This window comes from Daucus carota, chromosome 9 (assembly GCF_001625215.2).
Source record: "Daucus carota subsp. sativus chromosome 9, DH1 v3.0, whole genome shotgun sequence".
NCBI lineage: Eukaryota > Viridiplantae > Streptophyta > Magnoliopsida > Apiales > Apiaceae > Daucus > Daucus carota.
The window spans coordinates 44,002,689-44,017,666 of NC_030389.2; the positions used below are offsets into that span (position 1 = coordinate 44,002,689).

A 14,978-nucleotide genomic window follows, 5' to 3' on the forward strand; every position below is an offset into this window, starting at 1 on the left:
GCAAAATTGAATTCTATCCAACAAAATTAAATTTCTTGTTTATTATACTCACTCGCCTCCAAATAATTCCCATGCTTGGATAAGACAAAGGTTGCTAAACCAACTTTGTTGAAATTATCCACAACTAACAGCTAACACGTTGAAATCATTATAAAGTCGTGTAATATATGTATAAGATAGGCAGAAGAGAGAACATCTATTCACAAATTTTATAAATAATATTCAAAATATTAGGGTTGGCAAAAAAAAGTTTGGAATATCAATTATTAACGCTGAATAATTCGATATTTTGATTTTTGGAAAGACACGCTATATGATGTTATGTTTATGTTTGAAAAATTATACGAAACATAACACGATTTAATGTTTTAATACGAAATGTTATAATATGAAATAGTTTTTAAGATTTTAAAACGCTACACGATCCGATATTAAAAAAATTAAGAAGAGAATAACGTTGCAAGATCTAGCGTGATAGATTATAAAATGATGTTCGAGATTATCTCTTCTGTTAATAATATTTGATGTCTTCTATTAATAATATTTGAGGTCGTATCCTCGAAAAAAATGATAGATAAGGAACTTACTTTTACTGATTCTTTCAGTTTTTTTAGTGTGCGACTTTAGAAGTTTTGCTCATGCCGCAGTCACATGTTATATCGCACGTGGGAAAGATAGAAGTACATAATATTATTTAAATTTAAATATAAGATAATTAGCCGATCACGAGTACAGATTAGGTTAGTGTAGAGTCTGTAGACTAAAACCTCTCGTTGAGACGGAAAATAATTGTGTAGGACTATTTCATATAAATTTGTATTCGATTTAATTTGTATATATGATAAAAATTTACTAGAACTTCAGTATATTATGAGATTATTTGGATAATATAATTATGAAGTATGTTTAATAATCAATGATTTTATCGATTTGTGGCTTGTAAATAAAAAATAATTTATTCGTACTGTTTGGATAAACAAGATATCAAAAATTTTATTTATTTGATGAAAGTATCTATAGTTGCGTCGTGGATAATCAGATGATCAATTCTACTGAAATCTCATTATATTATGAGATTATGGGGATAATATTAAATTTTAGCAAGGATAATATAATTATAGGGTTTGTTTGAAAATCACTTAACTTATTTATGTTAAGTAAATTGAAAAAATATATATTTACTAATATTAACAACGATAATATAATTATAGAGCCTGTTGGACAGTAAATTAAAAATTAACTTTTAATTATAAATTAATTATTATTTATAAACAATTATCAAAAAATATTATCATTTATAAACAATAAACACTTTTTTTTCCGTCGACTAAAAAACGATAACAATAATTGTTGCATTATTTATACATAAAATAAAATTAATTTGACAACGCTTGGACAGCACTCAGTGGTGATAAATGGTGAGATGATGATTGATGAATTGGTGCATGAAAAAGACAAAAGAGGTAAAGATGAAAATAAACAGAAGGGAAAGTTGATAGGGTCAATAAAGGTGCCGATTCAGATACAATGTATACGTAGTTTTATACACTCAACACACTTTAATTTGTTATTTGCTCGATAAACACAATTATTAGACTACTCGGTACTTCCTTGCTTAAATTTTTTGAAATATTATGCATTTTATATAAAGTTTATTTCCTCTTCGAAAAATGGATCATGGGTATAATTTTGGTCAATAATTAAAACCACCTCACATATGATATAATTAAAATGATACTCCTGTTATCCTAACCGGTATATATATTTAGTAGGCTCGGCGCGTATTTTAATTTTTTTAATTGTAAGATTTATTCAAAAAATATTTTAAAAAATAAATTTATAAATTTTTTAAAATACGTCTTAAGTGATGTAAAAAAGTTATATAAAAATAAATGCGATGGAGATTTATTTATTAAAGTATAATCAAATCGTAAGGTATATATGGCTATTTTATCTCCCTCCGGTCATAAGAAATTTTGAAAATTTCACGTATTTCGGAAATCCTGACCAACTAATAATTAAAGTAAAATATATATTTACTCAAAAAAAAAAAGTAAAATATATTAAAGGATATTAATTTTACTTATTCAACATATGTGGAAGAAATCGAGTAACAGAGTGTGGGACCGTTTGGGTGAAGTTAAAATAAATATTTTTTGCTTAAAATAAAAAAGTGAAGTAGAAGTCAGGTTAAGACTTGAGGTTAAAATAAATATTTTTTGCTTAAAATAAAAAAGTGAAGTAGAAGTGACTTATAAGTGATTAAACTGTTTGGGAAATAAGCAGAGGTACTAAAACAAAAGCTAATAATTCTAACATCTTTTAAATGTTTTTTGACTTTTTACACAAACGGTACAAATAAATATTTATAACTTATAAATTCATAAATCGGCTTAATGTGATCAGCCAAACACCACCTATTTTATGCAAGAGGTCCTTTATCTGTAATGAAAAACTTTAAGATGAAAAAATGATGACGAAAGACGGCGCGAGCTTAATTCAGACTTAAGGGTCTGTTTGGGAGTGCTGTTAAAAATTGCTGTGCTGTCAGAATAAGTGCTGGTAAAATAAGTGCTGTTGTAGAAATCAGATAACTGTTTGGTAATTTTTTGATATTTACTTATTTTGAGTTATAATATAAAAAATAATAATGTTTTTGGTGAGGTTTTATAATGAAATCTATAACAGCATTATGCAAAAGCTGAAAAGCAGCTTTTTCCAAAAGCATGGGAGGACCTGCTTTTTCTAACAGCAGCTTTTCAGCTAAAAGCTGCTGTTCGGAAAAGCTGTTTTTCGATTTACCAAACAGTTTTTCACCTGCTTTTCAGCAAAAAGCTGTTGTTGCTGTCTGCAACAGCAACCCCAAACAGTACATTAATTAAGCTTAATGAATGTGAAATTCTAATTAGGGGATTTGACCACGCCACGTGAACTCATCTAATCCTAATCTTAAAGTTGATTACACGTGCTCGAACCCAATTAATTATCCTTTTAAATCTTTGAAACTCACAAGCCAGTAACAATATTCGAAATATTTACACATGATGTGGCTCGATAAGTACCACAAGCAACTCAACCTAAATCTTTTTCTCATGTTTATCTTGTTAATTAAAATTTTTTTTTTAGTGAATTACACGTGTCGACTTTCTAATAGCAGCTGACAGCTGCTAAAAGCTTGGAGTTTATATTATTATAATAAAATAAGACGGCATGTCCTCAACACACGAATGATAGTAGAATAAGTCTAATAAAAAAACACCATGTACATGGAAAGCCTAAAATGAAATAATTTTCCGCAAAATGATATCATAAAATCCGATCAATCGACGTCAAAAACTTCGAATTGAACTATAATAATCTTATTTCGTTAAATATATGCTACTAAGATACATATACAACGACAGGATCCATAAAATAATATAATAGGACAGATGGGCTTTCCTTAGTGGGAAAGTCTTTTTTATTTAAGCAAGCCACACTCTTTGTTTTATTGACTTGTTCGTCGGAGTGCTTGAAGTTTTGGTAATTTATATTTAATAATATCTACTTTTTTAATATTTACAGTTTTGTTCCCCTCTCGGGTGAAAGAAAACATTCACATACACTTGGTTTAACCGATTGAATTTTTGACTAAATTTATTTTATTATATGGATTCATGGGCGCATGAATCTTTTGACTGTTGAAGTGGTATGCATATAACTCCAAATCGCATTATAATATTAATATAAATATTAACAAAATCATATCAAATATAACTCGTGAATAAGATTTTAGTTATTTTAATTTAATAACAATTTTCCAAATTATCACCAATTTTTAAATTATTGTAAAGTATGAAAATTAGTATCAAAATCTACCAATTTGAATTACTTTTCATCTTGAAACAATTTTCATTCTCCACTCATTCGTATTTCACTAATATTAATCATCATATTTAATAATAAATCGGGTTCATAATGATTCAATAAAAGTAAATCAATTCAAAATTATTATATTAAAATCGCAAATCGAGTCGAACCGAGTTCTCGAGTAGATATAATAAGTCCAAAGAGGAGTTAGATAAAGAGATAAAGCATGGAAGCTAGCTAAGCAAAGATGAAACAACAATATGTAAAAGCCACAAGAAAGCAAAGAAGAAGATAAACAAAGGGATATTCCTTTTCCTCCTAAAGGATAAAATAGATGATGTCTATTAATTTGGCAGCAACTCCAGCAAGTGTGCAATGTAACATGCATGATTTAAACAAATATAAACAATTTTATCCGAATCATAAAATATCGAATTTATTAAATCTCTTCCCACATTCATACAGGACACATCTTATCATACGAGGTAATGCAACAAGTCAATAAACTAACCAATCAAATCGAATCCATCAAACGATGATGTAATCATGCAAAACGACAAGCTTGTTTCTCAATAAATTGGCTGCATTCCTCCTTTCAAACATTTCAAACACTCATCTTTCTAAATTCTCTTATATACTATCTCCTCTGGTTCTTGTGATTAGCCTGATTTTGATTTTGATTTTTATTTTTTGTGTTTTAAATATGACAATCAGTTCTAGCTCGAATCTTCCTCCTGGGTTCAGATTTCATCCGACAGATGAGGAGTTGATCATGTTTTATCTTCGAAATCAGGCCTCGTCGAGGCCCTGCCCTGTTTCGATTATCCCAGAAGTCGACATTTATAAGTTCGATCCGTGGGAATTACCGGGTAATTTTTGAAAATCCGCTCTGTTACGTTTTTATGACTAGGTTATCCCGTGATAGTTAAGTATTGGTTCGAATAGGTGCTCTGTTACGTTTTTAAGACTAATTTGTCTGATAATGTTTTGAAATGTGCGAATAGGTGCTCTGTTACGTTTTTAAGACTAGATTGTCTGATAATGTTTTGAAATGTGCAGAGAAGGCGGAATTTGGAGAAAATGAATGGTATTTTTTCAGCCCCCGTGACAGGAAGTATCCGAACGGGGCGCGGCCTAACAGGGCGGCTGTTTCGGGTTACTGGAAGGCCACGGGCACGGATAAGGCGATATATAGTGGAGGGAAGTACGTTGGTGTGAAGAAAGCTCTGGTTTTTTACCAGGGGAAGCCGCCAAAAGGTACAAAAACTGACTGGATCATGCACGAGTACAGACTTAATGAATCCAGATCGTCTCCTAACAAACAGCACGGTTCGAGCATGAGGGTGAGTTGATTTTCTCGATTTTTATCTTTTACACGATAAATACCTCGTTTCTTGATCTCTGACAGTGGTTCTGTTTCTGCAGCTGGATGATTGGGTGCTCTGTAGGATCTACAAGAAGAAAAACACAGCAAGAGTCTGCGAAGATGAGCCTAGAGTAGACGATTTTCGGACCAATAATTACTCTGTCGAAAATGTTTGTGCTAATGAGCTGCCAAAAATGGCTTGTCCTAATGATCTACCAAAACTGGAATTTCCCAGGACTAGCTCATTGTCTCATCTCTGGGAAATGGACTACTTCGGTTCGATTTCTCAGCTATTAAACGAAACCACGAGCTACGATGCCCACAACATAATGACTATGGCGCCTTCGCGGACAACTGAGATGGGAGAAATGTCGCAGGCCTATGCAGATTCAGTCAAGTTTCAAGTGAACAATGAAAGTAGCATGTTGAACCAGCAGTCAGTTTTCGTGAATTCGATTTTCGAGTTCTAAAGGGCTAGGTTTGATTCATTCAGAGGCAACAAATGTGCCTCAGTTGCCAACAAGGTGTTGGTGTGGTGGTAGAGCTCTTGTATCCCCTTGCGGAGGTCGGGAATTCGACTCCCCACGTGTGCGTCTCTAATCAATTAGAAAAAAAAAACAAATGTGCCTTAGTTGCTGCTAGAAATTTGTAAAATTGGTTTCAAATGAAGCAAACAGTACATGTAATGCACCCTTTTTTAAGATTCATCTTATCTTAACCTTTTGGTGATTTTCCTGTCCTGTGGAAGTGAATTCACACATATAATTGGCCTAATTTTGAAGTCACGAGCTCAGTGCATAAACAACTGCAGCCATGCTGACGAAAATTAAACAAAAGCATAATGTCAAGAAAGTCCAAGAAGGGCGTTGAATACATCTACAATATCCATATATGGAAGCTGGATTTCGTAATATTAAGTTATCAGTTCTCCCTTAAATTATGAGTATATAAATTTTAAAACATTAATATAATGTAATAGTTAATAATTTTTTATAATTACAAGATCTTAAGATAATATGTACTTGTAACGACGAGATCAAAGCGAAATTAATATTTTAGTATAAGACAAAAAAGAAAGTACCTGATTAGATTGGAATCAGGAAGCAGATTTTAGTATCAAAAGAACGAGAAAATACTAGACTAGATGGTTTCAAATTATTTGTAGAGTTATTATAATAGAATTTCTAGTATATAAGGATAGTTAGTCGGGATTGAAATTCGAGTGCGTTTGGCTGATGGTAAAATTGTGACTTAACATGACTTAAAGTGATAGTTTGAGAATTTAAGATGTATGTTTAAATAATTTAGACTTATAATGACTTGTGAATTATTAACAATCTAATAATAAAAATAAAATTAATTTTATCTCTGGCAAAAAAAAGTAATTTTATCGATAATTTATGATTTATTATTAATTTTTTTGAAAAAAAGTATAGAAAATTGATATATTAGAAAAAAATCTCAAACTAACCTTTGATTTACTTTTAACTTTAAATCGATTACTTATTTATTATACAAATAGACATTTCTCAGTCGAAAGTCTGAAACAGTTTTAAATCCGAGCTCGGAGCTCTTAAGTCTTAGCCGGTCCGGGTGGACGTGACTAGCTGCCGAGTACTTGGTTCCAGCCCCTACCAGAAAAGATCAACACGTATTCAAGGCTTGTACAGATATATATTCCTTAAGCCCATATTCGCATGATCGAAGAAAAAAATGGAATGTTTATTCTGTTTTCGTATTCGTAAATAATGGAGAGGATAGAGTATGTAAGTTGCAAAACGAAATTTGGAATCTAGTACACGTGGCAGAGAGCTGCAAAGGGATTGGAGGGAGGTTAGTGAGTTTTGTCGTGTTGTGGTCATAAATAGTAAGGTCAAATAGATAGACAAGAACATCAGAAAATAGACAAGGTTGTATCATATGATGCATTGCCCGCGTGGACCAGTTGAAGATGGCTGTGGATTGTCTCAAAGCCGTTGGTGCATGCATGGGTCGTTCAATACCGTATGGCCATGGTTGTATACTAATTTAAATTTTCATTACCCGTCTGTCGACTTATGTTTACTAGCCTCTACCCGTGCGAAGCACAGGCGGGTATATAGTTCATAATTTATTATTTATAATTTAAATTTTAACATCATTTTATTAGCATTTTAGTATTAACGGATTGAATTTTAGTTAAATTATATTATTCAACTGACTATATTTTCACCCGATTACTTGAAAATAAACAAACCCTAATACACACACAGGATTTTAGTACATTTAATCCGAATTTAGTAATGTAGATTTAAAAATAAAAAAATCAGAAAATTCAAATCTTTTTTCCAAACATAGCCGATCGTGTAATACCTTTGAAAGATTTAGTAAATCAATCGAATTTCAACATAATTTTGTAATTTTTATTTTTTGACAACAATAACTTTTAATATTAGAGTTGAAAGAGTTATATAATGGTTCATGTTTATATTGAGATAGAACACGTGAAAGTTAAAAAGAGTTATATGAAGGTTCTTGGTAAAAGAAAATATTCAAAATTGTATATTTATAATTTTATTTATAACATTATTATAATTTTTTTAATGAAATATTATATGATAATGGATTGTTATGAGTGTTTTTAGGATTTGAAATTGTTTAACAATATAATACTAATAGACTCCACATTTGTAGATTTGTAGTACCAAAAGGAGAGTACCAAACCAAAAAATATAACTAAACCTTGGAATACAAATTATACCCATGTTGGCTTATTATAGTATAGTATAGATTGTTTACACGTATTTGAGATTTTATACAACATAATTTTATAATAATTTTAATTTTTTTAATAAAAGTTGATTGTCAAACTTTTGTTTAGGAAAACATATTATTAAGCTATATCTTATAGGAGTCTTAAAATGAGTATCAAAAAATAACATAAAGAATCTGTTGGGATAAAGGGAACATAACATAAAAAATTAGTAAAGATTTTTTCTCTTGAATCCGATTTTGTTAGTTAAAATTTTTAAAAATACATATTTTTGTTGAGTTATTCTTCTAACTTTTCAAAATTTTAAATTAACTGATATTTGATATCGTATCTGATGTTTCTAGATTTTCTAATTTATGGATTTTAGATTATACTTACAAAGTTTAATTTTCATTCATTTTCAAGAGCATGTTTGTCCGAATCCAAGTCTGAAGCTTAAAGCTGAAAATTTGGTTTATGTCATAAGTTCGAAATTCATTAAAGTCAGAATAAGTCAAAAAGTCACTTAAACCAGAAGTAATTTGAGATAATTTTTTCAGTGAGTTGACTTTTTGAACTTTTTTAATGAAAGTTATCAGCAAGTCAAAAATTACTCAAAAATTATTTATATTGTTATTGTCAATTATCTAAATAAACGTTAAAACTCTTAATTTATCACACATGTCACGTTTAAATCATAAATCATAATTTTAAATTCACTTAACAAATCCTAATCTAGTTACTTCGAAATTGTGATTCCTCACCTATAGACATGTAAATGTCTGGGTGTGTACACAAATGTGCGTATAGGTAAGTGAAAATGACCAAAAGGTTTAATAATCAAGACTTCTGGTGCTTTCTTGTGTAATCTAATGCAGCGAAGTTAATACGCAAGTTAAACTGAGGATAACGAATCATCCAGCGATTGTTACAACTATTGGTTCAATTAACTACTGAGCAGTCAAATTTTATGGATATAATTATTGCGATGACTGATTCTGCGGCTGCGAACATTTGTCTTTACTTCTGTCTGTATATATGTAGGAAAGTTTATTTTTATCGATCTCCCGTGAAAGTAGCAAAAATGATGATAGAGGAAAACTTTGCCACTCATTATTCCGAAAAATGGCTCGAGTTCTCATATATTCTGGAAGTAATGTCGAGAACAACAAAATTAAAAACAATACCCCAAATATTAGTTAGTGACGCCGGATAATCTAACATTTTCAATTTGAGATGCTACATTAGGCGAAGTTTTGCTGTTTTAACCTGAGCGAAACGTTGTGTAACGTTCTATTAGGATTAACTTAATTAAACGCTACACTAAATGGTATCGGTATTTGGGGATCATTTTTCCGAATCTTGATATTTAGGGCATTAATGATGGATACCGTGGTAGTTTGGACCAACAGCCCATTACTTCACGTATATATATTTTACTAGCCTTTAACCCGTGCGAAGCACGGGCGGGTATATAGTTCGTAATTTATTATTTATAATTTAAATTTTAAAATCATTTTATTAGTATTTTAGTATTAATGAATTGAATTTTAATTAAATTATATTATTCAACTGACTATATTTTCTCCCGATTACTTAAAAATGGAGAAATCCTAATTTAATCCGAATTTAGTACACGTAGATTTAAAAAATAAAAAAATATAAAATTCTAATCTTTTCCAAACATTGCCGATTGTGTAATACCTTTTGAAAGATTCAGTAATCTAATCAATCGAATTTCAACGTAATTTTGTAATCTTGGTTTTTTTTGACAACATGTAACTTTTAAGATTAGAATTAGAAAGGATTATGTAATGGTTATATTGAAATTGAACACGTCAAAGTTTAAAGGAGTTATACGAAGGTTCTTTTTTAAAAAAATTTCAAAATTGTACATTTATAATTTTATTTATAACATCATTATAACTTTTTTAATGAAATATTATATGATAATGTATTGTTATGAGTTTTTTTAGTATTTGAAACTGTTTATAATACTAATAGACTCCACATTTGAAGACTTGTAGTACCAAAAGGAGAGTACCAAACCAAAAAATATAACTAAAACCTTGGACTACAAATTATACTCATGTTGGCTTATTATAGTATAGTATAGATTTCAATGAAAATAAATGACTAATTTTAGTTAAGTGATCTATGTATATACAAAATTTATTATTAATTATTAATGTGAGTGAAACCAACCGTAAATTGTCAATTAAGATTTGGAAGAAAAAATTTGAGAACTTTTTTTTGACAAAACTAGCATTTTTTTCAACTAATGAAGGTATTATGTAATATAGATTGAACCATATATACATTGTGAACAGTACAAAACTCGTATGCACAAGTCACACACCATTTCTATACGTTTTTTCACGGCTCAGCATGGACTATATTACTTTTATAAAGTATACCTTTGTAACTAATTTTAAATTTTTTCAATATTTCTTATTTTAGTACCGACTAATCTCGAATAAGTATTGTGATTGTAGTTTATAAGTTATTCGACATTTGAGCTTCAATCACAGTTCAATAAAACAGTGGATACACTTTACAAATTACAATAACACAGTCTGATAACTTGTCCAGGAATCGAAAAACAACAGCTACTGAAACATAATGCACAATTACAAACATAACAACTTGAAACAAATAAGCACACACTCAGGTAACATGGTTGTCACAACAATTGGTAACTCTGAACCTGCCTTAAAACACACATTATGTGTATAATCTGCAGAAGAAGGTACTAGTGTCGTCGCGCTAATGCTGTGCCTTGAATAATTATGAGCAGGATAAGAATGACCACTGCGCCAAAAGAACCGATCAATGATCCAGAGGCTTGGTGGCAGAAGTCGTTAAATTGTTGGCAAACTGCAAGCCAGTTAGCCGAACCACTTCCTGAATGCGCCAAGTACAAAATGGATGCTGTTGCAGAAGCTGCAGAAGTAAGTAGTCCCAGCATTACCTGGCAAAGATTATTAAATTTGACTAAGAGCCCGTTTGACTGAGTTTAAAATTGTGACTTATGACTTAATGTGACTTAATATGATAAGCTGAGAGTTTAAAATGTCTGTTTGGATAATTTTGACTTATTAATGACCTTATGGGTTATTAATTCAGTTTCTGACTTATTTCTGAGTTCAAGTCAATTTTGGCTTAGTACACAAACACGATCTAAGTAAAAAGAATAAACAATTGAAATTTACTGACAGAATCCAAGATAATCAAGATGGTTCTGCTTCTCTGAGCTCCTTTTCTGGCAATGTTCAAGATTGACAGAGGAATAGAGAAAGCAAAATATCCGCAGGCTAGCGCGTTTACCAGCACAAAGAACCTGTACAGAGACAAATTTCAGGCTTCTTCATAAATGTTCTAATATATCAGACTGATGCAGCAAAATTTACTAGGTAAAACGTGAGGAAACTTACGAGAAAGTTGGAAAATCATCATACTGAGCATCGAATTTCAAGAACCGTGTGAAAAATGGGAGTTGTTGTTCACTTGTGGCCATGGCCACTGCAGCTGCTAAAGTTGCACACAGTGCAATACCTCGGAAAATGAGGTCTAATATGGAAATGCCTCTGTTACTCCGAGGAGGAGGCGAGAGCTTGGATGATTCAACAGCTTCGTATTGAGATGCCTTCATCATATTGAATTCTTGAAAAGCTCTAGGAAATATGAGTTAGTTAAGCTGTTGTGTTTATGCTTCAAGTTGGTTATGAAATGTGAGGAGGTCTGTATGTTTATATACTAATCTGCAGTTCAGCAGCGAGGCGCGATTAATGTGGAGAGGGTACATGATTATGGTATCTGAGTTGACGTTCGTACAAGTGATACTAATAAATCAAGAGTAGTAGCTGGTTTGAATTGTTAATGAGATTCTAACTGCTCTGCAGTTGCTTTAAGTTGTGTATAAAATTACTCATCCAACTCCATTAATCGATGCCTAATATTGATTATGGCGGCTTAACTTATGTGCAAGTTATATGTTGAAGTGAAGATTCCTTAAACTCTCGAAGGAAAGAAACAAGTTAGTCACCACTGAATATCTCAGTATCATACTTAGCCCGGTTAATCAGAATCGGAACCTTAAACCCATGTGTTCGTGTTTGGATTAGCAAATTCATTGTATGGCATTTAGTGTGCATATCATTCCCTTTCAAAGTCCATGGGATATCCATTCTCGCACCTCTCATTCTCATTCCCGATTCTTATTCCCACTAAAAATCCAAAAACCTCCAAAATATATCAAAGTTTTGAAACCACTAGGGGCAACTGCCCCCAAAACTCATAGTGCACATCCGTCCCTGTCAGTATGAGTTATAATGAAAATTTTCTGATAAATGTATATTTGTGTCATAGATAATTTTAATTACAAGTTTATTCATTTGAATTGAATCGTGCATAATCTTTTCTTAATAAAGATGGTTATGTGCTAGAGCCAATATTGAAGACGATATGAAAAATGTCATTCTTACAAAGTGGAGTACTACTAATGACAAACATGAATTGTAAACTAAGCGGCTTATGATTTTGTTAAGTGACCAATTATCCTATACGAGGATCATATCGTATATTCTAACACTCCATGCATAAATGTGTCTTTGGTCCATAAGAGCAAGTCCAATAGGTGTGCTAAATCAAGTCTTAAATCCAAAAATAGGGAATATGGGATGAAATTGGACTCCAACACTATGCTAGTGATGTGCTAAATCACTAGCACAAGCCTCCCCTTCCCTATTTTTAGAATATGCTAGCCACTTCTAAACTATTTTTATCATTAAAATATTCATTTCCCTCTCTCCTCCACATCATTTCCCTCTCTCTTTTTTTCCTCTTTCCCTCTTTTTTAATATTATTATAATAATAGGGAATGGATATAGAGAGTACTATTGGAGCTCATGTGCTAAATCTTGTGCTAAATCACTAAGACATATTATTTTATAATATTTTTAGGGAACCTCTTAGCATAGTATTGGACTTGCTCTAAGCTTGGATACCATGTTAAGTGAACTATTCTTCTAAAACAAGAGGGCGTACCAGAAACTATTTTGTTGGACAATCCAGGAAATGAGGCTGAATATTTGAGTGAGTGTCAACTCAAGACTCACGTCGTAAAGATAAAGAATAAATGGTTTTATGCGTAGCAGATGAATAACAGCGGCATAAGTACCATGGCTTTTATGTGCAAACATTACATACTGAGGTAGAGTTTATTTTTGGTTGTGCAATCAATTAGTTCATCTCAAGTTTTTATATACGCTCATCTGACTGATACTTTTACGACGCTGTGCTAACAGCAAAAGTTGTTTTACTTTGATTTAGTTCATCACTCCCTGTAGTCACTTATGTTTGAACTATTCACTCTGTTCTGATTTGGCGAAATCAAATAATCAACAATGCACCAATAAGTAATTCATAAATACGAAAGAGAACGATGGTATTCATAATCTTTCTGAAAGCAGTACAAATTTGGCCTTGCTTGATTGATTGTAATTATAAAAAATAGTGAAATACATACATGACACACCAAACCTAATACATCGTCGACTATTAAAGTACAGGATAGGCACACGCGCTCTGCAATTAATCAAACGTATATATTAGCTTCGTGCCAATGCTGCAGTGGACATGAAAATGAGGAGCATGAGGATGACAATGGCAATGAAAGAGCCAATTAAGGAACCCGAGGCTCGATGGCAAAAATCAGTAAACTGGTTGCAGATGGAGTTCCAGTTAGCCGAATTATTCCCATTATGCGCCAGAAATAATATTGCAGCAGCTGCTGATGCTGCTGACATGAGTAGCCCCAGTGTCACCTACCATCCAAAACTTGAACAATATTAGTACAAATACTTCCCCGCGCAATCAGAGGCGGAACCAGTGGATGAAAAGGGCCTCACTCAGTTTCTGATTTTAGTACTAATAATTTCTATTGACATGGCATCCTATCTTGCTTAGAAAATTTGTCGCGCATTAAAAAAGATAGTACTAATGAGAATTAATGAACGCGGATGTACTATTATGCATTTACCGTATCCATGATGATCAAGAGGGCTCTGCTCTGTTTAGCTGCACTTCTGGCGATTTGCATGAGGGCAAGCGGTATAGAGAGAGCAAAGTACGCAGCTGCTAGCGAATTAATAACAACAAAATAGCTGCATAAACAAAACCATTGTTAATTTTGCTGACTTAATTTTTTTTTTTTTTTTTTTTGTTCTGTTTCTAAAGACATAAACAGAAAATCTCAGATACCGTAGAGTAGAAAAATCATCATATTCGACGTTGAAAACAGCGACTTGTGTGAAAAACTGCAGTTGCTGATCACTGGTCGCCATCACCACAGCACCTGCCACTGTCGAAGCAATGGCAACAAGTCTAAGAATGACATCGAGTATCGTCATTCCTCTGTTGATTCCTGCTGCTGGTGACTTTTGAATCATGGAAGCTTCTCCGGTTTCAATCTCTGATGCCTTCATACCTGATATTACCTTGGCCTGTTTTTCGAATACTCTTGATTTCCTTTTATGGAATTAAAGTTGCGATTGCTGTTTATGGTATGTACCAGAATGTGCAACATTTATATACTATGTCAGAGTGCTGAGTTGTTGAGAAATTCTCAACTGAAACACTGTCAATCTGGATGTGGTGGCATGGAAATAAAGTTCTGGGACTTTGTATTGTAAATTCAGAAAGGAATGAGTTAGGTTTTTGGTAGTTTAATCATTGACCTAATCTCACTGCCAAAATATTCATTGAGTTTTTTATTCAAGTCAAAGGGGTTAACCTTATGCCATGCATGCAGCGGATCAGAAGTCGGGGCGGATCTAATAAAAGGACATAACACGTATTTCTGTAAGATTTTTTTGACATTTTTTTATCGTGATAAATTTTACTAAATTATAGAAGTGCTCTCATAAAATTTGAAAATTTAACGAAATTTTACAAAAATAGCTTGGTGCCTCCGAGAAAAACATCCTAGATCCGTCGGGATTATACGAAGTTGATGTAAATTCCGCATCAAGT

At 32.1% G+C, this 14,978-nt stretch overlaps 3 protein-coding genes across 3 annotated transcripts; 1 reads left to right on the forward strand and 2 right to left on the reverse strand.

The window, feature by feature from the left end:
• Positions 1 to 4,445: 4,445 nt before the first annotated feature.
• On the forward strand, positions 4,446 to 5,916 carry LOC108200699 (NAC domain-containing protein 2). Its single transcript, XM_017368941.2, has 3 exons — positions 4,446 to 4,718; positions 4,909 to 5,192; positions 5,275 to 5,916. Exons 1-3 carry the CDS (start codon positions 4,553 to 4,555, stop codon positions 5,683 to 5,685), a joined length of 861 nt encoding a protein of 286 aa, XP_017224430.1. The 5' UTR covers positions 4,446 to 4,552; the 3' UTR covers positions 5,686 to 5,916.
• Positions 5,917 to 10,459: 4,543 nt separating this feature from the next.
• On the reverse strand, positions 10,460 to 11,681 carry LOC108202337 (casparian strip membrane protein 1). The gene is made up of 3 exons (XM_017370725.2): positions 11,381 to 11,681; positions 11,163 to 11,286; positions 10,460 to 10,917 (listed from the first exon to the last, which is right to left on the reverse strand). The coding sequence occupies exons 1-3, from the start codon at positions 11,599 to 11,601 to the stop codon at positions 10,699 to 10,701; spliced, it is 564 nt and encodes a 187-aa protein (XP_017226214.1). The 5' UTR covers positions 11,602 to 11,681; the 3' UTR covers positions 10,460 to 10,698.
• Positions 11,682 to 13,375: 1,694 nt separating this feature from the next.
• Positions 13,376 to 14,516, reverse strand: LOC108202392 (casparian strip membrane protein 1-like). Its single transcript, XM_017370768.2, has 3 exons — positions 14,208 to 14,516; positions 13,987 to 14,110; positions 13,376 to 13,771 (listed from the first exon to the last, which is right to left on the reverse strand). Exons 1-3 carry the CDS (start codon positions 14,429 to 14,431, stop codon positions 13,556 to 13,558), a joined length of 564 nt encoding a protein of 187 aa, XP_017226257.1. The 5' UTR covers positions 14,432 to 14,516; the 3' UTR covers positions 13,376 to 13,555.
• Between the last annotated feature and the right edge of the window lie 462 nt (positions 14,517 to 14,978).